This window comes from Calypte anna, chromosome 3, assembly GCF_003957555.1.
Source record: "Calypte anna isolate BGI_N300 chromosome 3, bCalAnn1_v1.p, whole genome shotgun sequence".
Lineage (NCBI taxonomy): Eukaryota > Metazoa > Chordata > Aves > Apodiformes > Trochilidae > Calypte > Calypte anna.
In genome coordinates this window covers 14,244,698-14,271,894 of record NC_044246.1, presented here as the reverse complement: position 1 = coordinate 14,271,894, position 27,197 = coordinate 14,244,698, and the positions used below count along the sequence as shown (strand labels likewise).

Below are 27,197 nucleotides of genomic sequence, written 5' to 3'. Positions count from 1 at the left end.
TGGCCAGGAGATACAGGAGCCTTGAGATCTAAAGCAAAAGGTCCAGATGGCAGTCAGAATTCACCAGAGCAGTGGAGGCTGGGGAGCAGATTTTTCAAAGCTGTTCAGTCTGTGGCACCACACGTCAGATGCAAAGTACTGGGAGGCCTCCTCGCTGTGCCTCGGGTAAATGACTGTGAAAGAAGAGAGGATGATACCCAGATACATGTATCAGGAAAAGTGGGAGCCTTCCTTAAAAAGGGTCTGCTACATGAGATTGTGGCTGGCCTGCACTGTTCAGCTTTTGTGCAGCTCGTTGCTCATCTCTAAACACCTCTGTGGTTGTAATAATAGGCTGAGTAAAAGCCAGTGTGAAAGCTCCTTGCCTAGAGAGATGAATTTGTTTGTTCAGAAGAGAACCGGTTTAAATTGGCTAATCAATTTCTCAGATATTGCTGGGAGAAACACATACACTTTCTATAAGCTGCCATTATCCTGTTTTTTGGCCAGACTCTCTGAGAAGAGCAACTTAATTTTATCAAGAGAGACATCCAAGCTATATAGTTTTGTCAGGAATGGAGAAACAGGAGCTGTATAAACACAGTGGGTGGCAGACAGTGTTGGTCATCTCTCTTTAGGCAATTGCTTACCTACTGTGGTCCTTTCAGGGCTGATCCAGTATTGTTCTAATTCAGACACTCCTTTTAAGCTCTTGCTGCCATGGCAGCTATTTTCCCTGTAGAACTTAGCTATATGGCAACTTGTTGAAATAAAAAACAGACCCAGAATCCTCTCAAATGCTTTGTGCTGGGCATTCTGCAATGCTGTGCATGGGCTGTACAGTGTGTGAGCTGCATGGTAACGCTGGCATCAGGAGACATGGAGTAAGGGAAGTAGTAGATGAAGGGAACTCAAAAACTGCTTCCAGGTCTCATTTTAAGGCCAGGGTCACAGGACAGGATGCCCTGTCCATGTCAAATTCTGGCTCTTGGCAACCAGGAAATAAAAATGTTGCGTGTCCAGCTGTGGGGAGAGAGATACCACAGACCAGGACACTCTGGAGGAACCAGGAAGACACCAATTTAGCAAAAGAAATTATTTATGTTCTCATTGTAACTCTCAGTCTCTGCCTAAGCACCTGAGGCAGAGAAGTGAAAACAGTTGTCCACACCTGCAGGGGAGCACAGGAGCATCAGACCTGACTCAGGACCTGTGTCAGGGGAGCAGAGGCTCTTTTCCCCCTGCATCTTTCCCAGAGAGAGCTACCTGGTGTCATGGCATTGTGCCTGTGCCATTTGCTTCTCTTTAGCCCATAAAATATATCAAGCAGCACCTATGAGGTGCTTAGCATCCAGTAGGAAACTGAAACCCCTTCCCTGGGGTTTCTGAATTTCAATTACCTTTGACCATCCTGACCCCTAGCTCTGAAAGAGCATCAATTATATTTATTGCTATATGGAATCTGATTTAATGTGAATTAAATTTTGGAGGTGCACAAGCTTCTCTTCATCCCAGCCACAGCAAGTTTTCCTGATGCCAGTTCTGTGCTGGGATACTCCACTGGGAGGCTGACAGTTCAGTTTTTAGGAAGCTTTGTAGGTTTCTGTGGGGAAAAAGCTGTTCAGTTACTAGATTGTGCTTTCCCAGTTGCCAGTCTCTGAGAAAGAAACTGTATTTTCTTTGGAGCCAGGAAAGTGTTTTCTCAGTGAGCTGAGTTCACATTTCCAATGTGCACACCCCCCCACCTTGTTTCATTTCATATTGTCCCTGATTTGTGTTCCTCCTTGCCTCTCTATTGCAAACACAAATAAGCATGTGCATGCACACACTCCTTCCTTATCTCTGCTTTTGCTTCTGATTCAAATTTAATTGGCCTTTAGGACTTGAGATTAAACAGTAAGTTTTCTTTTATGAACTCCATGAGCCAGCAAAACCCTCACTGATCCCAGGAACTTACAGCTGTGCTTAAATTCCCTAGTTGCATGCAGACCTGTTGCATTTTGGAGAGCTTGTTTCTAGGGTCAGGTGTGATCACAGGAAACCAGGGAGGTGTTTCATTTCTGTTGACTTGGAGGAAGCTGATTTCTGAGACTGTAGGCTTGTTTGCCAAGCTGCAACCTTGTAGAAGAGACTGAAAATTACTCTGTTTATGTGGGGAAGAAGCATCTGGGATAAACCCCTGCTGCCTAACCAAAGAGTGGCAACTAAAGGCCATTCTAGTTGACCCTTTGTAGGCTGTTGATCTGTTGTGACCTGTTTTCATGTCTGATGAAAGAAGTGCTGTAAATCTCATCTGTTGCAAATATGCTGCAAATCTGGGCCTAATTCTGCCAAGCATTTGATGGGAGGAATCAGTTGGAGTGCCAAAACTCACTGGGGTTTCTTACAATGGCTGTGATTGAGATCAAGAGAACTACAAATAATAGTGGCATTTCCACTGAACAGGGATTTTCCTTACCGAGTGCTGACTGCAAAGAGATATTTTACTGTCCTGATCATAAGCTAGAATTCAGTAGCTAATAACAACTTAATGCAATATAGATGGGCTTAATAGTCCTGGGCCTGCTGTGATTTTCTGAGCAGTTCACAGCTCTAATACAGGCCCTTTTGCCAGTGCCTTGCTGTAAAATGAACTGTGGCCTGAGGGAAAGGGAGCAGCCCTCCATCTGAGGTGGTTTATTGGAAAGAGCATAGTGGGTGTAAAGGAATGAGAAGATGCTGGCAATTGGCCAGGTCAGAGGAAAACAGAGCATCTCTCAAAATGTTCTTTTGTGGTTTGGGGGTTTTTCTCTTCCTCTTGGGCTGCTTGTAATGAGGCCTTGCAGCAGACCAAGTCAGTGCATGGAAATGGGCAGGTTTTCATTTGATTAGCTTTCTAGGAATGAATTTGCATGTATAAATGAAAAGATGCAAATGAAACCTCCTACAGATTTGAAAAAGAGGGAGAAAGACAACTGGGTTTCGTTGTTTTTGTTTGGTTGGTTGGTTTTGGTGGGGTTTTTTGTTGTTGTTTTTGGGAGGTTTTGTTTATTTGTTTGTTTTGGGTTGTTTTTTTTTTAAAGCATTTGGAGAAGCTTATGTTCTCCAGCCTGCTTGCCCAAAATGCTGAGACTCCAGCTTCCTGATCATTATGAGAAAGCAAAAGCTTTTTTAATCTCTTTCTGATAATTTTATGTTGTTTGTCTAGGCAGGAGAATTAGTTACTTATCAAGCATAGTCTCTCTCACTAGTGCACCTGAAAACCAAGGTGAGTTTACCTTTGTGGATCTAAACTTGGACTATTTGTACATTTTTAGTGCAGCATCTACACACAGACTGAAGTGACGGAGTATTCAGTGTGTGTGCCTCAGTAAGTTGTTCCAGTGGTTTTTTTTTACTTTCATGGTTCAGTTGTCATGACTTAATCTACACCTCATTCCAAGTATAAGCTCTGTTTATGCCTTTGTCTTCTCACATAAAGCACTATTTGTTATCAGCAGTCTCTTCCTCGTCTGCTCTCAGACACCAGAACAAGTTATCTCTTAGCCTTTTTTCAGTATGCAATACAGAAAGAGTCTCTTTAGCCATTCACTGCAAGGCATGTTTTCCAGCCCATTATTCATTTTTATAGTTCTCTTCTCAGGTTTTTTCAACATCATTCTGGCAGCATTGTCACCTGTGTTAAACAGATTTTCAAAAATGATCTCACTGATGCAGATGCAAGGGTGATGCCCATCTCACAACACATGTAGGGAGCTTTGTCTTAGTCATCCAAGGATTTGGACATATTTGGATTACAGAATTAACTTGAAAACTGATGTTCACTGTGTTACGTCATCTCAGGTTCCTCTTGGATTGTTGTGTCGTTTTTAACAAGAGTGACACATTCTTTCCTCAACAGTTTTCTTTCCAGACCCTTACATTATCCAAGATAAACTGAACTCAATACCATAAGCCCTTTCCATTAAGCAAACCGAGACAGAGACCTGTGTGAGGCATCTCCTTAGTATGTTATTTACTGCTGCATATTTTGTGTCCTCTGTAGATGCTGGTATCTTATCCTGACATAAGCACTCAAGGATGGTGTTTGTCAGTTACTGCACACTAAAGCACTCCCTTTTTGCTGGGGGGAAGAGAGGAAAGCACAAGCCACATCCCAGAGCACAGACACCCCAGCTGCAAATGGATGTAAGGTCATTCAGACACCGAAGGTGGTTATTTGTAATGTTGGCTACACAGCCTGAATGAGGGACTTTATAATTGATAAGCATTAACTGTGCTAATATTCTGGCTGGATCTTTGACCTCAATGAAGATGTGAATTGGTATCATTTTAAGAGGCTCATATGGGATCTCACTAGAGAGAACTTCCAAGAGAAGGTCTTCCCTCTCACTAGAGAGATCTCAGTGGTGCGTGCACCCATTTAAAATTTCTTTTGTAATTCTTCCAGTTAATGTGTTTTTAATCTGCTTAATGTGGGCTACATCTGAATAGTATTACATCTTCAATTAGTCTTTCGTGTGGAAGCAAGCCAGGATCTTTCGAGTGCCTGAGGATGTTATGACAAGACAGTTACTTTTCTTGTTGCTTTCTCAAACACTACCCAGTTTGTCTGCCAAAGATCTATAAAACTATATTAATCATCATTCATTTTATAACTTGTAAAGTTGCATCCCACATTCATCTTCCATGAGTTTCTTTCTGGAATCAGTGAGGTATAAAAAGGCTTATTGCTGTTAGTTCTGAGCCCTCTTCTGCTTACATTGACCCACTTGGTTTATGTGTGTACTCCCATAGGCAATACATGCATGGAGGGTATAGAATAATTTTATCTTCTCTGGTGTTTGCAGGATGCTGTCACAAACTTTGCTAGATGAAGTTTTCCTCCATCTTTTCCTACTTTCTATGGTATTTCTAAGGCTTTTATGATCTGCTGTTAGTCTGTTGTTCATCTGTTTTTGCAGTGATGAATTCTGATCATGGTGCACAGATCTTGACAGTTTTACAAGCAGGACACAGCGAAGCTTGTCTTTGCATCATCTCTGGCTTTTATCACATATTTACTCAGAGATATTCCCAGGTTTAAGTCCAAGCAAATTTATTCCAAAGAAATGCACAGAATTGTACCCTCTTTCTGCCCATCACACTGGGATGGGTCAACAGCCATTGCTGAAACTGGTCCAAAAATGTCCTTTTCACCTGGATTGTCTGATTCTGGGAGGTATTACTACCTATCAGAGAGAGGCTGGAAGGAGCATGGTGTATGTGACAGTGTGTGCATATGCAGCCCCTCAGGTTGTTAATTGCTGATGGACTGACTCAGACTAGGATCCACTTAGAGATCTTGATGCAGTGGGTGAGAACAAGGGAGGTTACAGCCTTACATTTTGTGTTCCACAAGAGCTGAGAATGTGAGCAATTGAAACTTTATGGAACGAGCTTCCAGCATGTATCTTCTGGACCAAAATCCAGGCTTCAGTAGAAGAAATGGAGTGTGTACTTCCCAGTTGTCCTTCATGTTGCCTTTGCTGCAGCCTAATTCCTTCTCAGGCAACAAGAGAAAGTTTGTCTGTGAGACAGGCACATGTTTACATTACAGGGATGCTGCTCCTCCATATCGTTTGTTTTCCTGGTCTGGTTTGAAGTCAACCACAGAAGCAGCCTGGAAAACCAAATGTCAGAGTAGTGTGCAGGAGTGTTAATATATTTCCTTCTCCTGGTCCAAGTCCAGAGGAGATGGGACAGAGCTGAGAGCCAGATGGGGAGGTCAAGGGAGCAGGCTGCTGTCCCTGAATGATTGCCAGTTCTGTCATTGGCCTCCTTCCTCTGCTCTCTGCTGCAGAGGAGACTCTGAAGCCCTGGAGAGTGATTTCTGGGAGCCCACACCACCTGTGGCTGTCAGAAGTGATGGTGCTCTTACTAATGCAGGGAGAGATGAGAGCTGCAGGGCTGTAGCTGCCTCAGTAACGAGAGCTGCTGCTGCTTCTCTGGAAGCACAGTGGCAATGTAGAGAGAAAACATGAGGTTTCCAGCAGGGGGGTGAGTCCTTGCCTTTCTCTGAGATGGGCAGTGTCATCCAGGCCTAAAGAAACGGAACTCCCAAACCCTCTCCTGTCTCCAGAGGCGATTAGCAGTTCTGGGAATAAGGTGTGGGGAGGTGATCCTCAGTAACCAGCAATCCTCATGAATTCATGAGCAGCTATGACAGTTATTGATATGACAGATAAAGCATTTTTTTCATATTAATAGAGGAGGAGTTTGACACAGGCACTTCTGAAATTCACACATTCTAAATGTATGCAGGTAATGGTGTGAATGATGGAGGGGAAAGACAGGACTTGATGGCAGAGATGGTGGCTGTTTGGCAGCTGGCTTTTTGGAGCTGGTCACTATCCTGAAAGACCTCAGCCATTCCATCTGGTGGAGCACCTGAACCTATCCTCATTTTTCCATCCTTAGTTCGTGATTGATTTGATTTATCTTGATTCATCTGAAGATGATTATGACAATGATGAAGAGGTAACCATCCAGAGAGTGACAGCAAAAATGCTTACAGTAAAAAATGTTCTTGCCTCTCCTTTCACTATGTTATATATACTGATTCTATGTTTTCAAATTGCATGCATTTCTTAAGTTCCTGTATGCACCACCTCCCCTGTTACATTAATTCTTATGGGGAAAATTGCTTTGAAATCTGTTGACTTCAGCTGCTTCATCTATGAGACTGAACGTTTGCCATAAATCTTTTAGTTTGAGCATTCTTTCATCCTCATTCAGAATGGCTACAGTTTCATTGTCGTCATCTTCTTCAGATGAATCAAGATCAATCAAGGGTGAAGGATGGAAAAATGGGGTAATGCTGACAGCAGAGCAGGATATTAAACAATTGCCAGCAGAACTCCAGGGCAGCAAATAGAGAAGTGATGGAGAAGTGGGTGTTGTTCTATACTGAGTTCTTCCTACTTGGTCCAAATTCCCTATGAACCTGAAGGAGAGGCTGAGGAAGAGCCTGTTTTATATGGAGAAGCTGGTGGATAAGATAAGCGGAGAACCACTGCATTAATTCTTCCTGGTCTAGCTTTGCCCCATGTATGCTTTTTTCTTACTAGTACAGACAATTCCAAGTAAACATATTAAGGAGTGCTGGCTAGTATTATCTTAATTTTCTTGGTTGGCCCTCCTTCTACCAGGCTCTTTCTGGCTTGGACCTCTTCCCTTTCCAGTTCTGATCATTCCATTCTATCATTAAAGTTGATCTGTTTTAGTGCTTGAATCAAGACTTATGCTTTTGACTTTGCTGCCTCTTGCTTTGCCTACTTGTTTTTAAAGCAGCTGTGGAGGCATCATGTAGTGATCCCCATTTACCTTTCAAACTGAAAACAGAGGGTGAGGCAATGCTGTAGCCCAGTGGTGATCAGAAGGATGTGACCACCTGTGGCCCTGACAATTACTGCAGGGGATAGGACAGTGTTGGTTACAAGGACATAAAAAACCTATGTGTAGGACTAACAGTAGACCTAAAATGCAGCAAGGGAACTGGAGTAGATGGTAAGAAAAACTTGCAATAAACTCTTACTTGGAAGTAAGGAGAAAGATGTAGATTCCCTGTTTTGGAAGAATAATCTCATTTGCTTCTTTTTTATGGGTTGATTTTTGTTTTTTTTCTATTTTCTTAGTTTACACTGGCAATGAGTTGCTTTATTCCCAGAACTACCCAGCTGAGTAGCTCACCTATGAATTATTGAGCATTAAGATAACAGGTTCTCTGCCAAAAGTTAATGCATACAGGATGCTTTTGGGGAAAGAGAATCATTGGCTGACTGGTAGCAAATGTTTGGATTTAAACTATTTATATGCTATTGGGAATGTCCTGTCACTGCCAGCCCAATTTGTTAAACAGAAGCACGTAATAACAGATTCATGGCTATGAGCTGACATCTTATTCTAGAAGACAGAGGCAGAACATGAATGGAGAGCTAGTGGCCTGACAATGTGTATGTGGGTGGGCAGGACTGTCCCTGACACACTCTATCTGGGTCAGGTGAAGTATCCTGCTTCACCATGTAATAAATAGCAAAATTCACTGTGAGTTAGAGAAAATATTTGATGTTAATCTGTGGCCAAAAAAAAAAAAAAATCATATCTATATTTGGGTTATGCCATTGGTCTGGCAGTCATTGAAGTTGTTAACTCTGAGATGCCCGCTCTCTTACCCTCTTTATTTCTCTTGTGCATAACTTTGCTAATTGGGTGGTATGTGGGTGGGGGGTGGATTATCAGCATGCATCTCACGAATGTGTGTGTGTCTCCTGGGTATACACCATCTTTTCCCACTTATCTTTTTCAATGAAGGGAGTGTACTGTTTTGAAACCAGACACTTAAAGGTAAGTGAGGCATGGGAATGAGGTGGCTTTGCACTGAAGGAGAATGTGTCTTTGTAGTGTCTTGTTAGTATGAATTATTTGGGCAGTGAGTCTGAGTGGAGTTCCAGCATGTCTGGGACAGATCTTTTTTGAGGAGGCATATCTGTGAGGCAGAAGGTCTGGGAATTCCCACCCAGGATGGACTTTCTTCAAAGCACTCTGTGAAGTGAGCTAGGGGGTCTCATGTATTAATCAGCACAGCTCGTCATGCAGAAGAGGAAATCCTTTAGTAAAACCCTTCTTTATTAAAACTGAAGACTGGTTGAACTAATTGGCTTGGAAAGTTCAGAGAAGAGGAAAGCAGAAAAGCTGGTAGTGAATACATTTCATTTGCTTTTCTTTTAAAAGCAGTCAACTAGCCCAGAACTAAGCCTTTTCTGCTCTGAGCCCTGCTTCTCTGGTCCCTGCACCCACTTGTCTAGCAGGAAATGTACTCAGACAAATTTGTTTTCTTTGAAATAACAATACTTGCAACTTGGCTTTTGAGCACTTTGCAAAAACTACACCTTTTATCTCTTTATATGTGGGCAGACTGAAGTGCAAAGGCAAAAGACATAAGAGATGAAAGAAAGAGATTCAGACTTTCAGCTGAAACAAGTTAAGTAAGCCTTCCTCCATCTCCTCTTTTCTAACTACTTAATTATATCATCTGTCTGAAACAAGCAGATGAGACTGGGGTTGTAAATATTAGTTGGATATTTGTTTCCACACAAAAAACTGCCCGTGCCTATGTGCATTCTAGGGGTGTGGGTGCTGTTGCAGGGAACAGAATTGCTCAGCTGTGATTTCCCAGCCTTTTGACAATAAAAGAGCTTCCTGCTTGCTCGGGTAGAAAGCTTTGGTCTCTCCTGGAGCTGAAAGCAAGGTTGCAGTAGCTTTGATGCCTGTAACATCTTTATTACTCTAGGAGACCATGGGCTGGGTAAGGAAGGCACCCTTTGCTGGAATTACTTTGGTTGTCTGCAGATCAGGGAACACTGCACCCCATATGACCGCAGAAGGGTACCTATCAGGATTTAAATGGATGCTGGATGGGATTGTATGGCTCTCGTAAGGCCCTAATGGCATCTTGTGCTGATTTGCTTTCCAGAGAGAAATTACTTCCTGGTGTCATTAGCCACTTGATAACAAAACACAGCTAATAATTCTAACTACCATGAAGTGCAGTCTTTCATACCAGGCTATCTTTTGTCCTTTGCAATGTTAATCCAGCAAGTTGAGTGGTCAATTAGCTCTCATCTGTGGGATAAAGTGAAGACTACAAGCAGGAGTCCCACTGGCACTGAGATGGCAGGGCTAAGCTTGAAAGGAGTCCTTCAGCAGAGTGGGATGAGAGATGCTGAAAATAAAGCTGCTTTCTTACCTAGCAAGGCTTGCTATTTTAATCACTTGCATTACACGTTGCACTCTCTATATTTAAATAAAAAATGTAAATGATGACTGACTCTGGAGGGTAGAATAAAGAGTGTTTTTCCTAGAGGAGGAATCCTGGGCTAAGGACTGAAGTGTGGGTCAGGAGTCAAGACTCCTGCACCGCTTTTGTCTGATGCTGCAGGTTTGTGGGACATCAAGCAGACCATCTTTCTGCTTGTGCCTCTCCTGCCTGGATGTTGCTGTGCTGTGGTGCTCTTTGCAGATGAGGAAGTGTTGTGGGAAGTAAATCCCTGTAGAAAAATGAGAGTGCAGCAGCCCATGGGCAGCTGCATAGACCAGTAGTAACTTGTGGGCATCTGACCACCTACAGAGATCGCTGCTGTCAGGTGCTGGTCAGGATGGCTACAGGGGAAAAAGGGCTGCCTGGGGGTCAGAGAAAAGTTATGAGTGAGCACTTCCACTCTGATAGCCCTTTCAAAACAAGTCAGTATTTGAGAATTGACCAGGATATGGTCAATATTTTCAGTTGCCATACTGCGATGGGAAAGCAGAGCTTGCATGTGTCCTGCATAGTACTGTGGTACTGTGATGTCTGTGATTTTTGACCTTCTTAATTCTTGCCTGAGCTCTTAATCCAAGGTATGTTCACTCAATGTGAACAGCACCCTGTTCTGCAGGTACTAGTTTGTGTCTAAGCTTGCCACAGATTTCTGTGCATCAGTCTGATCCAATATGAGCCTTTCTCTGCCTTTTATCCACATCAGACTGAGCAGCCCCACTTTTTAAAATGAAAAAGATTTCTTCACCTTTTTCTCTGTACTTACACACAAGTGTAAAACTTCCCATAATGCATCACTTCCACCCTGGGACACTCCAATTTCATGTTAGTGAAAGAAACATTTCTGGCTTCCGGAGGCATCTGACTTTGATGGGAACTTGCAGAAATCGAACAGTATTGTAGGGCTTGCTGAGTACCCCTCCTTGAGCTGTGTCCAATCAGGACAGCACAGTAACAGTGCAAGGAAACTGGTCTCTCCTGCAATGACTTCAGTTCTTAGAAGAGAGAACACTCCTCCCTTTCTAAATTTTGTGCTCTTGATCACAGCTCAACAGCCAGTGCACTTTTCAGTCATCTAGCAGGATGAGCATTTCAGTCCTGGTTACTTCTAGTGAAACCAAGAAAATAGAGGTATTAGGGCCCAAAGCAACACCCTTTTAACATTTCAAACTTCCCTGTTGCTCTTCACTCACTCTTGCCCTTCATCATCATGAATGCCCTGTTAGCTTAGCAACCCTTCAGTGCAGAGCATCTGCTCCAGCTCACAGCAAGGGAGCTGCCTACAACCCAGCTTTGCTCTAGGGTTCCTGGCATGCTGGAGTAGGCTGCCTGTGTTTGGCTGATTTGATTTGCTCCTAACAAGCAGGTGAGTGATTATGTTTTCTCCTGTTGCACAGTAATTCTTCCGGGAAGGCAGGCTGCCCTGCCTTGTGTTTCACATCTTAACAAGGTTGCTGGAGGAGCCTTGCTCCTTCAGTGTTGCCTACAAGGGTAATATGCTGCCCTCTCCACCCCATTTGTCAGTCCTCCTGCCAGCTAGCTCGTCTGGAGTTAATCTGTGTGCTGAGAGAAAACAGTAGTCATCTATATATGTTTGCTGTGTTTCTTATCAGGGGATCCCTAAGCCCTGTGTATGCAGAGAGGCTTTTTACTTCCCTGTTGTAGCGTCCTGCTGCCTGCAGCGTGGCTGCTGCTTAAGATTGCACTCCAGCTGCATGCACTGGAGTCCAAAGGAGACAAGGAAAGTGTATTTGAGGAGCCTCTGGACAAGGACCTCCTTTGGAACTAGGTTAAAAACTGGGGCTGGTACCCAAGCTCCCTGAAGAGCACCATGGGAGCTTAATGAGCCAGCATAGGCAGATACTGCTGTACTGAGCAGAACAGCTCCCTTACAGCCAGCAGGAATGCTGCTTCCCTGGGGTATTAGAGGCACATGGGAAATAATTATAATTTTCTGCAGCTCCCTAAAAGTGTCTGTGCAGGAGTCATGTTGGACAGTGCTGCTCTTAGATAATCACCACTTCCAAGGCTGTTCAGCTTCCAGTTCTGAGGAGCAGGAGCACTGGCTCATTTAAACAAGTCTTCTTTTGTATTTAAGCCAGTGATGAGAAAAGGCTGTAGTGCTATCTGCCAGGATTTGCAGTCTGAATCCCAGCCTTGGTGGTGGTCTTCCTTTTGTGTATAACCTACATGAATAAGTGTGGGCTCCCCAGTAGGTGTTGAAGGCCAGAGCTGATGTCTGGCTCTGTAATTGCTGTTAACCTTTCTTGCTTTCATATCCACTGGCAGCCTTCAGCAGCAGCTGCCCCTTGCCTCAGTACTCCATGCATCCTTTGTAGTGATGGAGTGACCTGCTTCAGTGCTCTCTCCAGAAGACTTGGAGGCTCCAGGATACCTACAGAGTTAATGCTCTGTGGGTGTTTCCTAGTGCCAGAGGCAGGAGGAAAAATGGAATAAATTGTACTTTCTAGGCACTTTCAGACATTCCCTTTGCAAGGTGGTAACATAGTCCCAGAGCTTGTGCTTGTGCAAATCAAGTAAATTCCATTTCCCAGCTGAAGAAGATTAAATGTCTTCCACATCCTTGACTGTCCTGTTTCTGTAACCTAAGGAAGCATCTGGATTGTCCCAGCCCTGCTCCTCTGTGACCTTTTTACCAGCCTCAGATGCTCCCTCAGTGAGACCCAGGGGGGTGCTTTCTTGCAGTGTGTCCTTGCACTTTGTCCAATTTCAGACCTTTTCTCTTCCTTTATCCCAGCTCTGTACACAGGTTCTGCTTGGTGCAGTGAGGGAAGCTGGTCTCCCAACCCTCTCTCTTCTCACGAGATAGATTGGTTTAAGTACATCTGGAACAGCTGTGCCACTTTTTCCTTAAGTCTTCCTTTCTCTTTTCTCTTCCTTTTTTTTTTTTTTTTTTTTTTTTTTTTTTTTCTCTCTACATCACCAGCTGGCCTTGATTATAATGTGAGACCCCACCGGCTTCAATTAAGGAGCAGATGCAACTGAAGAAATGGGATAGCAGCTAGGGATGGAGATGACACATTCATGGCACTAGGTCTAATCAAACAACTTCTCACATTATTCTCACCATGAGGTGGGAGACGTGTGAGCCAAAGGCAAGTCCGTGCTTGGAGCACCCGCAGAGACACATTGCTAGCAAAGCCATCTATAATGAGCTGACCATGCAACTCAGCACGGCAACGTGAGCTCAGTCAAGAGCTGCCTTTCATCCACTTAAGTGGAGCCAGGGGCCCAGAGACTGAGCAATGAAAATGGGCATCTGGAAAATTATCACCCACTGTCAACCAAGGGCTGCTGGGTGGAGGGGATGCTTACACGCTGTGTACCCACAGATGCATCTGTATCCCTTGGAGAGGGGACACTGCATGCAGACCTCTGGGGTAGTGCACTCACAGCCTTCATCAGTGATGAAGATGGAGGTATTGCTAATGTTACAGAGCTGTAGGTGCTTCTTGCTGGCCTTGGTCATTGGAAGGGGAGAGACTGGTGTGCTGAAGCCCTCCAGACACACTGTGTGGCCCATGGTTCCTGGTGGAGCTGTGTCTGTGGCACTGCAGATGCTGTGTGTGGCAGTATTTCGGGTCTGGCTGGGCTTGGTAGCTCTGCAGACCTTTAGAGGAGGCAGGTGTGTTGTAGGTCAGTTGGGTGTAGAAGCTGTCTGGAAGAGCAAGTGCTTTGAACCTGGAGGTGAAATGAGATTGTGCTGGAGCTGCTATAATCTGTTCTCCCTCTTCTACATTCAGGCTAACAGCTGTTTTGTGTTCAAGAAGACTCTCTCATTTTAGAGGGAGAGCTTCTGGTTATTCCCATGCTGTAGGGTTTTAATTAAGAGTTTATTGCAAGTGAAACATGTCTGTCAGATGGCTGTGGAGATTCAAGTCCTCTGCCATTGCATTAAATGAGGGGTAGCTCAGGCAATACCAATCCAGGCTTTATCCTTGCTCTGCCTCAATGTGAGCTTCCTGTAAATTATTACAAGTGCTAAAGAACAAGACTTAGTAGCCTCCCTTTGCTGAGGAGGGCCACACATCACCATTCTCACACTAATGGCAGAAACTCTGCCTCTGATGTGAAGAGGCATGTCTTACCTCCCAACTTTGGGTAATTGTTGCCAGAGACAGAAATAGGACTCAGAGTTCCTGTAGCCAGTCCTTTGTGTGTTGTATTGTTGTATTTGGGAGAGGCCTTCCAACACCCCTTCAGGTTTGTCCTCTGCCGGGATCAGGCAGTGCATATCCCTCCAGCTGAACATGGTGTCTGTGTTAACCCTGTCAAATGTTGACCCAAAGAACATGAATGTAACTGCTTGGGAGCACACCTGCCTTCTCAGGGAGTGGGATTTATCCTGGGTATGAGGACTGTGGTTATTCTGAGTAGGATCTCAAGGACTGAATCCAAGCTGTGGGACTAGGCTGCTGGAATTGCACTTCTCACATGAAAGAGCATGACTTGATAGCTCCTGGGATGAGTACTTGCTAAAGACCTGCTCCCCAATAAACGTGGGGGAGGTGGGAAGTGGCCCCATCCCAGTCAGAAGGGGATGTCAGATGATTATTGTTGCTTTTGGTTTGAGGAAGCCTGGTAGCCCCTAGAGAATAAATATCCTCTTGGAAACCACAGGCGCCTGTCTCCTCAGAGGCACCACCGGGGTGACCACTCTGAGCCAGACAGCAGTTCCCTGACGTCCTCCCCCTCTGTTGCTCTGTTTGGTCTCCAGTCCCACCTGTGGTGGAGCCCTCCTTCCAGGACGTGCGCCAGGGCATGGGGCGCGGAGTTGCCCTGCGCTGCACCATGCTGAAGGGCAGCCCCATGAAGGTGGCCACCTCTGTCTGGCGCTTCAACGGGACCCTCCTGGCCCAGCCCTTGGCAGAGCAGCAGGACTACTCGGAGCTGAAGGTGGACAGCGTGAGCCGGGAGACCAGCGGGAGCTACGAGTGCAGCATTTCCAATGACGTGGGGGTCTCCACCTGCCTCTTCCAGGTGTCTGGTAAGTCACGGAGCACACGTTGGAGTGAGCTGTTGGATGGGGTGGTGGAGGTGGGAAGTTGGCTTCCAATGCACTGGGCCAGTGCAAGCAACCTCGTTCACCTGCTTTGTGCATGGCACTGTGTTCAAAAGGCGGGATGTTCCTTAAGCCAAGAGAGGGATCTACTTCCATCATCCAGGCAGTTCTTCAAGTCTGGGATGGACCTGGGGCAGTTGGTGGCCGCCACTGATATATTTTAGCAGTGTTAACTACTTGCCTGAAACATACAGGACTTAAACACAGGGCTGCTGTCAGCTTTCAAGCTTGGACAACTTGTATCATCGATAAAAGTATTGACCAAGGGGGAGTGAAAGGCTCTACATCTCCCTCAGCAGCCTCTGAAACCATCTAATGGCTCCTTTAAAACTAACCAACCAACCAACTAAAAAACTGTATTATGTATTCCTGTGCCTTCCCCGTGTCCCCTGGCTGTCTTGGTGTTGTGATGACTGCTAGGAGAAATATAAGTTGGGAATGCATACTACTATGCAGTGGGTTCACTGATCATAGTTTTCTGTGAATCAGGCACCGCAACGGGACTCCTACAGCAATAGCAGCTGCAAAGAGGGATGGCAGAGTTATAGCATCTAAAACCACACATCTGACCCAGCCTCTGCTGCTGATCATTAAATCTGCTTTTCCCATGACCCCAGAATTGACTTGGGCAGTTTCTAGAAAAGCACTCTGATTAAGTTGCTTTAATAAGCAGTAAATTCAGCCACAATACTGGGTTTTCAGTCCAGGGCCAATGTATAATGCTATTCAAGTCAGTGCAGAACAAATGAGAATAAATAATATCCAGAGAGGCCTGATTCTGAAGCGAATCTTTCTCAGGGTTTGGAAAAGCTCAGGTGTGCTGTAATTCTGAGGCGCTCTCAGAAATGGGGAAGCCCAAACAACTCCCACTGTTTGGGCCTCTTTTCAGGACCTTGCTTCCAGGCCTTGAGATCTCCTGGAATTTGTTTGGCAGTGGATTTTGCTTGAGAGCTTTGGCCCTGTCTAGCCTTTCTTCATATGCTTGCAGCTGTCACATCACTAATTGAATGACTGCAAATCATATCCCACTATGAGTCACCATAGCAAACAATGCTCCCGGGATCTGAATTTCTTGCTGGAAGTAGTAACAAATACATGTTGCCACCCAGTGTTCCATGCTGGGCCCCATGAGATAAAATGCCCTCAGGAGAAAGCAGCATTCATCCCTAGAGAGCACTCATTTCTCAGATTAATGCAACAAGCATTTGTTTTCTTGTGTCCTTCCTCTGTTTCCAGGGCACTGATATCTGATAGTGGCTTTTCAGCCCCAGGCATCTCTTTCCATGTCCTGGACAGCTACAAATCAATTGCACCTTCTGAGCCTGCAAAGCAGCCTAAAAAATAATCCAGTAGCTACTCTGTTGTGCTTGGGCTCAGGACCACTTGAGCTTTAATTCCCATTCACCACAGCTCTCCTGAGCGAGCAGAGGGAGCGGCATCATCTCTTTTTGTTTCTGTTTCTCTGTGAAAGGACTTTCCTATCTGACAAGAGAAGCAGTGACTCATTTGTGACTGGGAGGTGTCCATATGTCCTGAAAACAGAGTATATTATCCCACTAGGGATGAGATTAGTTTCTTCTGTGGATGAGAGATGAGCTTTCTGAGGTGTTTTGGTAGGACAGTGAGACATCTAACCCAGTTTTCTTGGACAAGTTATCAGGGCAACCCATACAGGTCACCACCTGCTCTCCTACTAGCTACAATCACAGGAAAGCCCTAAAAGATGGAGTGAACAACCTTCAGCTTTTACTATCAGCTATAAGCACAGGAAAAAAAAAATCCAACAATGGTGAAGTTTCCAGAAAGGACGTTCCAAAAGTATCTAAATATCTGCATGTGCTGCATCTCTATTAGGGAGGCTTTTTCTTTTTATTGTTTTTTAGCTTCCATTTCCACCTTGTAGTCAATTAATAAGAAATTAATATCATGCAAGATGATGATTATCATCAGTTCTGATTTTTTTCCAGAATCCCTTATGAAGCTTGACTTCCACAGTCAATACAAGTTGAATAAGCAGCAATTAGTCTCTGAGGTGGTTCTGAACTTCTTGCTTGTGCAAAAATCCAAGTCAATAAAAATAATAAGAAAGAAAGGACTTGGAAATAAACATCAATATTATCCATCTGAGTTCATAAAAAATAAACACTGAATCCTTTCAAGCTTAATTACAACCACACACAATGGCAGGACCTGTGGTTCAAGTCGAAAGATTCAGCAGACTGCCTGGGGAGATGGTGTTGATGTCTGTTTTGTTCTCCAGCATCCCTTGCTGCCCAAGCTTCCTTCAGGTCCAGATTGGACCTGAATCCAGGAAAGAGAGTTTTGATTCAGGACCAGCCCCTGCCTGGCCCAAGGCAGGACCTGCCAAAAATTGAAGTGCACAGGGTGAAATGAAGGTAATTTCACATAGAGCAAAACCAGTTGTGGTTGTTTCTGAAGCCTGTGCATTAGTCCACTGACAGCTGGGCTGCATGGCAGCAGCCTTGGAATTCTGTTTGTTAGTGCTTCAGGACAGCAGTGGCTGAGGAAGTTGTGGGAAATGCCTTCTTCTCTGAACCATCCAGTTTCTCTCCAGTCTATCATTTTTCCTGTGTTTCCCTTCCACTTGCTCCTCTGTAATTTCAAGGGGAGACCTGGTTTTAGAAAAAACATCTCTACCTCTGCAAAAGCTCATGCTGTTTTTACCCACACTAAAGGTCAGTATCCCTTTTGCTGCTGAGTTGACTCTCATGTTATAAAGGGCCTGGAACACTCTGTTGCCAAGGCAGGGAAGATGCAGAAGGAGCAAGGTCTCCTTTTTAATGCCATAGTCCCTGTGTGATAAATAACACTTTTTCTATGACCTACTGGCCAAATGATCTTTCCCCTCAGGGTTTGTTAGCAGGAGATTCTGTAAAGCAGCACATGAAACAGTAGAAATGCCAGCTTAAAGCTGTTACCTCAATCTAAACTACAAAGCAAGAAAGAAAAGATTAGAGCTGGTTCCAGCTGAAGAACTGAAGCTGTTCCCACCTTCTCTGGTGTCAGTCATGTCCCTCTGGTGTTGCAGGGTTGCTAACCCTCCCAGTAGTTTAGGCTGTGAAAGCAGAAGTGATTCACAGGAAATGATGGCATGTCAGCTACAATAGTCGAAGTGTCCAAAGGTAAGTGGATGAGCTGGGTGAACAGAACTGTTCTATTCTAACCACATCTTTCATTTATGTTCCTCTTGATTACACTATTTAATTTCCTCCTTTTTGGTTTGGTTTTTTTTTTTGGCCCTCCAGCAAAAGCTTACAGCCCAGAGTTTTACTATGACACTCCCAACCCCACCTTGAGCCAGAGGCAATCCAAGAATTACTCGTATGTACTGCAGTGGACACAGAAGGAGCCTGATGCTGTGGATCCTGTCCTCAAGTATCGCCTGGAAGTCCGTCAGGTAAGGTCTGCTTTTCTGGAGCCTTAACACCTGGGGAAGAGAACCTCTCAGGAGGCAGTTACATTGATGTCTCCTTGGTGATTAAGAGCTGAAGGTGATGAAATTGCCAGACCCTGATGGTCTTGCACTTTTCCTACCAAAAGGAAGAGAGAGGCCAAGAGCACAGCTGTGTCTGCTGTTGGGTATGATCTGTGGCTTTCCAATCCCTGCTGCCTACAATTGGATTGTTTCTACTCAATGCTTTGAATGGGGTTTTAATGTGAACAAAACCTCACAGTCATTTGTAGGTATCATAGATTTTATAAACCAAAGACTCAAGCGAGTGGAATGCCACCATCATGAAATATTTCACTTACATGAAATAAAAGGAACAAGCTGGAGAACTCTCCAGGCAAGAACTGCAGGGAAAAGTCATCAGCTGTTGTGTTGTGGACAGGCTTTTAGACTGTCCCAGTAATTAAGCTGTTTGCACTATATAAACTCTGCAGGGGAAGAGAAGCGGGTTTCAAGGTTTCTGAGTATGAAATCATACCAGAAAAAGAGTCTGATATTTTTAAAGAGCATATTAACCTAGCAGGATTGCCAGGTACTTTTATCCACATTCAGCAAAGTGTATGCATTCAACCTTTTTTTTAAAAAAGAGACACTTAAAATGGATGGTTGTTGCCATTCAGTGGTAGCTTGGAAGCAAATGAATTTTACAAGGGAAAGTTTGTTTACCGTAGACAGAAAACAAAATAATTAAAAAGATCCAAGTATCTAGTTCTGCACAGTAGGCTCCACTTTTATGTCTCTGTTTGATTGTGAGCTCTCTGGGGTGGGACAGCCTTTGTTTGTTACTCAAACCATGTGGAGCGCGTTGCCAGTGCTTAATAATAATACAGGACACAGGGGAGCTCTAATAATGAAGGCAGTTTGTCATAGTACCCTTTTGCTTTTAGCTGAGTTTTGCTATTATCAGCACTGCAACTGAATTAACTAATTTATGATTTTTATCCTTCTCCAGTGATATTGCAGTTTTGTTTTCAGGTGGTTTTTTTTTCCTTTTGCACAGTGCCTAAAAGTAATCTTGGGTCTGTTTCTCACTGAGCTCCTACTGAAAGGGATCAAGAAAAGGAAAAATCACATTTCCGCTTTAAGTGAGGACATGAAGGAAGCTGAGTGCCGGTGCAAATTTACCCCACCCCAGTTTTGTTCATACCTTCATTGGTTACTGCTGTTAATGTGTCTTTTGCAGCATCCCTACATAGTTGTGACTAAATGGTGGTGTCTTTTAGACACCTCTTTTATTAGAGGTGTCTTTAGAGGAGTACACCGTAGCCCTGCTGTAACCCAGTCTCATCTGAGGAGTATGTTTTAGAAATGGCTACAGGTGCCATTGTGGTAGCCTGGGATGGCAGAGAGAGGAGGAAGCAGAGGAGTTTTCTTCCCACTTATGTCAAGTGCAAGCAGAAAACACTCTGGAAAAGGCTTTCGTGGTATTGCCTCCTCCTGGCCCTCTTCTGACAGACACTTGAGTTTCATGGTGAGGTCTCCACCTTCATGTGCCATACTGTGGTCTCACTGAGCCCTTTTCATTTCCTTGTCCCAGATATCTCCTCTCATCTCCAACCTGCAACCTTGCAGAGCTGCCTCTGTGGTCCAGTTCCAGCCTTCCGGGCCTTTTCCTCACAAAGTCTCACCTGGCCTCCAAGCAGCCTGGTGAAACGTCTTGACCTCTTGCTCTGTCCTTTGTGCCATCATGCTCTTCCATGCCCCACAGGCTTTGGTGCTTTGTCACACCTTCCTCTCCATGCTGGGGCACCTGGGCTGAGCTCTGTGTCCTGCTGTTCCATCACTGGACTGCAGAACATGGTGACATTACAGAATACAACCGTGAAAAACACACAAGCTTAAAAGTGTTGCTGACTGGAGAGCTCTTCAGAAAGGGGATTTGTCTGCCTGAATGAGAAGCCACTGTTTGCCTGTGCACTCTCCTCACTGGATATGCTTGGATTCCAGGCCAAGTGGTGGCACAGTCATCCTCCTAGAGAGGATTGAAGTGGAATATTCTCGTCATATAGAACAGGCCTTACATGCAGCCAGTCACAGCTGTTTTTTAGCCAGCAGCAAGCTGATGAAAGTTTACCCAACCAGCTCACCTTCTCCTCCAGCTCTGGGAGCTGCCCTTCCTCAGTGGCCAGAGGCATGTGCTCCTCAGCATCTTAAGGACAAACAGGACAGCAGCATCAGCATCATGCAGTCTCAAGGTGGTGAAGGGCTGTGAGGGAGATGGTAACTCTTGCTGAGCTTGAAACTAAAGGACAGCCAGCTAGGATGCCCACTAATTGTAAAATGCTTTGCTGGTTTTCATTTCACTCTCCCCAGTTTACTTGAAGAGCTCTTGGCATATGCAGTATGATGATCCATAAGCAGCAGGATGCTTTGCAGGACACCTGGGAAACCTGGAATTAAATTTGCTTGCAGCAGCTGCTGAGAGTGGAGAGTCAAAGTGTTGGTTATTAATTGGCTGGTGCTGTGGCTCCTCCAACTCTTCCTGTTCACCAGCTTCTGAGGGCTGGTTGTGAATTCCTGGGGGGGATTGCAAGCAGTCTGGGGGAATTTGGTTTCCTAAATGATGCTCCCAGCAAGACGAGCAGTAGCTCCTGTATTTCCACAGGAGCTGATTGTTTCTGACACTGTGGAGCAGACTGAGTGGCACAGCAGATGTACCAGTTCCAGCAGAATAAGAATTAACCTTCAATTAAAACCAAATAAACACTCTGACAGCTTGGAGCCACTGACCCAGGCAAAGTGCATACAATAGCAGCATGGAGCAAGTTTCTTGTAGAGGCTCTGTTGTAGGTCTCAGCAAACAGGCTGCTATTTCCCAGCGTGGTGATCAGGTGGGGTAGGCAGTGGCTTTGTTCTGAGTGGCAATTCAGAGGGGAAAAAAATCCCCACTGAGGAACCACAGGAGCCTCACAGGCATCTGCTCTGATGGTTTGGAAGATTTTTCCTTTTTTCCCCCAAAGCAACTAATCCACATACCCAACCACCTTACTTCACCTTAGCCAGTGAGCTTAATAAGTTCACAGCTTTGGGTTGTTTGGTTGTGGGAAGATGCTATGAAGCTTGTGAGGTATTTGTTTGGTCAGCTTTTTTTCTTCTGTGTTTTCTTATAGCATGGAAAGACAGTGAGGCACTACATTCCAGCATGAAAATGTTTTTCACTGCTGGGGGAGTCAAAGCAGCCTCCCCAAACCAGATCTTTGCTTAAAAAATAAAAAGCCTTTTAAGTTGCTTGTTTCTCTTTGTGTATTTTATCCCCTCCTGGAGCTCTGCTCTAACATTAAAGAGAAATGAAAAGCCATCTAATATTGCAAGCAGGTTGCATCCTGGAGGAAAGATCTAAACTGGGCTGGTGGCTACAGTTACAGGGGATAGTGGCAGAATTACTGTGCACTTAATGAGCTGGAGCCCATCTGTGACCTGAGGCTGCAAGGGAAAGAAGAAGGAGAAGGTATTGGTGCAGTAGGGAAGTTTAATCTTCATTGTGCCCCTCAAGGAGACCTGAGGCTGCCGTCTCCTTTGTACCTTATGATATGCAGGCTTGGGCCAGAACAGGCCCAGCTTAACACACTCCTGACTCTCCCCTCCTCCGAGCTCTACCTGCCAGACAGACCCCTGTAATTTGCACTGGGCCAAGCCCCAGACCCATTTGCTAAATTAGCTCACTGGGTTGTCACTTCAGATTAATTCCTGTCAGAGAGAGACTGTCTTTAATGAGAATGGCCCTGTGCGATGCCTGACTAATTGTGTGGTCTCTCTTTGTTTGTACTTTCATCTTCTCCATGTTGGATAAACATCCCCTGCTGTCTACAGAACTCATCTGGGCTCTGGAGCTGGCTGCCACTTGCCTCATCAGGCAGCCAGAGTGGCATTAATGAGAGCTGTGGCAGTGGGGAGCTGGGCTCACCAGGTGTGGAGGTGACAGATAACAGAGCTGTTCAGACAGACACAGGACAGGGGCATTAGCAGGAATTTAATGATTGTGATTAGAGCAGAAGGTTAACTCTGCTGATGGCCATCACAACGAAGCTGGAGAAGTTCTGTGTGGATGCCCATGGGCCGTGGAGCTGTATTGCTTCCTTTCTGCCTCTTGGTTGATCTTTTGCTCTCTTCTGAGCATTTGTCATCTGCTGTCTGTGGCTTCCCTACTATGTGGAATTGGACAGGGGTCTCCTTCCCTCCATGTCAAGCAGGAATGGTCCGATTTGACCGGGAGGATGAGCATGCAGTAGGGCAGCCCATAGTCTTAAGTGTTTAGTTGATACCATTGCTGACTTGCACCACTGTGCTTCCCTATTCAGTCAGCACCATGGCTTGATGAACCCACACATGTGCCCTTGGCCCATGAGGAACTCAGCCAGTGAAACTAGATGCATCTTCCAATACTTGTAAGCAACCCTGTGTGTCCCCCCCACTAGTTCTGTGGTGGGGTTTTTAGCTGGAGGATGGATGCTGCAGAAGCTGAAGGGGTGATACAGTGAGGGTTTAGGACAGCTTAGCTAAGATGCAGTCAGGGCTGTCCTCTTTACTCCTTTTCATACTAGAAGATGAAAAGCTTAAGGGATTCAGTTGCAGCTCATAAAGTGGGTAAGGACCCATCCTGCTCTATATAAAATGTGATGGGTGCTGCACTCACCTGGTTTTACCTGGAAAAGGGATTGTGGTGCCACATCCACTGATAAATTCTCTTGCTGAGAGACTGCTTAACTGGACATCACAGTTTTGAGCCCCAGCACAGGACATGGAGAGGGACTTGCATGTACAAGTTCCATTTCCTTTCCTCCTACCTGCTAGAGCATTGCAGTCCCAACCAGCTGCACCACAGAAGGGAGTGTGACTTTTGTGAAGCAGCAGATGGTGGCCCTGGCTGCATGTGATCAAAGCACTTGTGGGGTGTGACAAATGGCACATCCTGTTCATCATTTTGCTTGATACAGGTTGTGCTGGTCCTTCCTCACTGATGTTAGGGCTGGAGACTGCAGTGACTTGGACTCCTGATGTTTACTAGGATTGAATCTCAAAGCAGACCTTCTGTTGTAGAATAGCTTATAAGATGCATCTGCAGAAGGTGTCTTTATTCCTGACTTTTTTTGCCTACGTTGGCTGCCAGTTTGATGACTGATTACAGGCTGCTGTCACATGGGACCGAATGTCAAATCAACACAATTCCACCTTCCTTCTGAGCTGTCCAGTGCAGTGGGAAAAGGTGGTTTTTTTGAGCTTCAACTCCCCCGTCTCCTCCACTGATGCTTTTATTTTTTAATTTTTTTTTAATTTCAACCCTCGTTCAGGCAGTGAGAATAGGCAGATTACATTTGTGCTCTCAAGTTGCTTGCCTTCAGTTGTGCTCATGGCATACATGATGCTGTGCAGAACTCAGCCCTGAGGGAGGTGAAAAAGGATGCAGAAAGAAGACAGCATGTCAGCAGAAGGAGTGCTTGGCAGGCAGTTCAAAGAGCCACTATGATGCAAAGCCAGGAAAAGCAAGAGAGGGGAGAGGTGACACTGCCTTTTAGGCTACAAGAGAAGGAGAGGGTTGGGACATGCAGTGAGATTGAGCAGCAGCCCCATGCTGGTGGGAGGAGAGCTGGCTGATAAATAGCTTCTGATGGACATGCTGTACTTGAAGCTAGATGAAATACCCTGGGGGTAAAGTAGCAACAGGCATTTGGGAGTGGAGAGGGCAGGATCCCACCTCAGCCGTGGTCTCTGATGATTGAGAATGGGACACCACGTCAATCACAGCTGATGACAGCACATTGATCTGTCTATCATTTCATCCCTAGCAATCTATCACGAAGGATGTTGTGTCAATTAGACCTGCTACTAGAACAAGGTCCTCTACCTGTGCTGTAAGGGAAGATTCCAGGACAGTTGGATGTCTAGGGCAGGAGGGAAACAGGGAGCTTTTTCTACATTTCATGTATGTGTTCTTTACTGTCTAATTTGGCAACAGCAGAGCTTCACCCTTTGGAAAGGAAGAAGTTTTCTGGCCATTTCTCACTGTAGGCAGAGGTGTCTGCCCTGCCATGGTTGCTGTTAGCACTGTCAGCCAAGAGGGTCAGAATGATTTCTACAAGGCTGACCAAAGAAGTTTGATACAAGCCTGACAGGCACTGATGGGTCAGGTGGGCTCAGTGGAAATGCCTGGGAACCGTGGGATGAAGTTTCCTCCTTAGGTTAGTCCAGCATGTCCCAGTGACACTCCTAGGACTTCCCTTTGCTCTGAGAGCTTAGTGAATGATGCCTAACTAAGGAACTAGTCTGACTAATTCTGTCTTTTTGCATTCACAATTTGCTTTTCAGTATGATTCATGGTTTTCTTGTGCTTGTTATCCCTGGTCCGTGGATCATTTGCCACCAATTAGTTGGGAAAATTGGTAATATGAGTGGTGGCAGGTTAGTTATGCCTCGTGGTACCATTTCTCTTCTCTGACCACCCAGAGTAAGTGAAGTAACTTGCACAAAACAGGGTAGCTGAAGATTTTACAATCTAGCTTGCTGTTCATAAGATGCCTTGCAGCAGAGATTTTGGCTTAACATTCACTTTTCATAAGTACAGCTCCTAATGCAATTTGAGTACTTGACTGTGGAAGAGAGAAAGCAGGATATTGTTTAGCTTTGCTAGTACAAGGCAATAATGACAAACAGTTTTCCCGCTCTTATCTCTGCTTGGAATATTTACAGTGCCTGAGAAGAACAGTGCAAATAATAACTCTGGAAAGGCTCATATGATCTTAAAACACATCTAGTAGCAAAATCTCATGTCTCTAGCTCCTAACACTGCTGTTCAGTGCTCATTCAGGGTAAGGAGAATGTGAGAGAAGAGATAATTACATTCCCCCAACCAATATACCCCTCATATCAGCCTTGCAGGCTTGAGATGTTGTTTTCACACTGTTGTGCATATTCGTATCCAGCAGGCTGTTGGCTTGTGTTTTACAAAGCTGAGCACAGGATGCAAAATGCTTCCTGGGTATCAAAGATAGAAGTGAGTCCTCTGTATCTCTTATCCACATTCCTTTGCTGGCTTCAAGGGGAACATACTAGTTATTGAGTCTTTCTGAGAGTCCCTATCCATAGGCTGGGGTGCAGCTTCCTTCCAGTTACTCAGTTCATCAGACATTTTCAGTGCTGATCCCATGTTCCTCCTACTGCTTCAGAGTCTTCTTTTTGTGCACCCTCTTCCCCTTGCCTGTTTCCACTCCTGTTTTCCACCTCTTCTTTATTGTTTTGTTTTTGTTGGAGTTTGTTTTGTTTTGTTTTTTACTGGATCTTTCTTCCTAGAACATGTTGGAGATAATAGGAGAAACAGTGTGAAGGGGTAAGGATTTGGAAGAGTGACAAACAGGAGTAGGCACTAGGTAAATGTTTTTACTGTGTTTCATAAAGACATGAAACTTAAGCACTCATGTTGCCAGCATGGAATAATGTGAAGGGCTTTTTGGCTCTCCTGCTGTGCTTCCTGCCCCTTCCTTACCAGAGGTTGGACTACAAGTGCAGTTGAGTTAGAGGAGGTCTGTAGGCTCAGGAATGGTGCTTGCTCTGGGCAGGAGGAGGCTGCAGCTCAACATGAGGGATGTTGTCCCTTATTCATCTGGCAACGAGTGATGCAAGAACCACAGTCCCAAAGTTGTCTTGAACAGATTGGGACGTGTGAGGCTCTCCCTCTGTTCTCACCCACCACCAAATTCAGGATCTATTTTACCCTTTTTTTCCTCCAGCTCCTGGGCTCCCTCTGCTCGGGCTGTGTGATCTCCCAGTAAGTCCATAACTCATGAATTTGCCAGTCACGCTGTGCCTCAGTTAAGGCTTTTACTTGACTGTCTCCCTGACAGACTAAAGATTAGGTTTGTTGTTCTTAGACCAGGGAACACATGCTAATAAAATACATATTGCTTTCTGATCAGCCCCTAATGAAAGACATTATTGAAGAGTATGGAACAAGCACTTACAGTAATTCATGACAGCACCAATTTGGCTTCTCTGGGAAGCTGTAAACTGCTGCTCTCGGCATTGATGGGCAAACTAATGAGGATGGGCAGCTGATTGCATGTGTAAGAAGAAGAGAGAGACAGTCTTCTGGTTTAGGTGGCTCCAGCTGTCCTCAGTATCTTCTGAAGGTTACAGTTGCTTCTGTCTTTGAAGCTGAGAATGTCTCAGCCCAGAAGGGGAGCCTCCTGTTCAGGACAATTTAGGAGAAAAAGGCTTCCAGGACTCCTCATTTAGACTGAATAATGGATCTGCTTTGGCTGTCCATGCTTGCTTAACCCGCAGCACTGAATCTTTGTGCTTGACTGATGAACAACATAGGCATGAATTTCAGTTCACTGGTGTGCTTGACTGGCTAATGTCAACTTTATGTTTGCAATGTGATTATTTGCTCTAGAAACCCCTAATGAGTGATGGTCATCAAGCAAGGAAAATTAATTAAATCCAAGTCTAAACTTACCCTAGCCCTTTAATTGATGCTGGGAATGCTTGTTATAATTTCTGCTCAAGGTAGTGATGAAGCACTAACCCAGGAAAATGTTTTACTCCATTCTGACAGGCACAGGAAATTTTGGTGGAGAGACTATAGAGAAATATCACAGCAACTGTCTTCCTATCCAAACCAAAGTTATCCACTACCCAAAAGTTACCCAAATGGCTTTTCCAGGTGGCAGCTTCCCTGTTGAGGGGGCAGGCAACTTCCCCATGTCTGATACCAGCCAGTCATATCAGAGTCCCCTATTGGGATTGTGCTGCTGAAATTCTGTGCAGCCAGCAGCAGGCTGGGAGACAATGCTACCTCAGTGAAGGACTGGAACATCTTAGGGAAGATCTGAGAG

The 27,197-nt window shown here is 45.0% G+C and overlaps 1 protein-coding gene across 1 annotated transcript in view; it reads left to right on the top strand.

The window, feature by feature from the left end:
• MDGA1 (MAM domain containing glycosylphosphatidylinositol anchor 1) overlaps positions 1–27,197 on the top strand; it is a 140,271-nt gene that overhangs the window by 74,945 nt on the left and 38,129 nt on the right. Inside the window, exons 9-10 of the mRNA XM_008495574.2 lie at positions 14,553–14,822; positions 18,164–18,315. Coding sequence (XP_008493796.1) covers positions 14,553–14,822; positions 18,164–18,315 — 422 coding nt within the window. The remainder of the gene's footprint in view (positions 1–14,552; positions 14,823–18,163; positions 18,316–27,197) is intronic.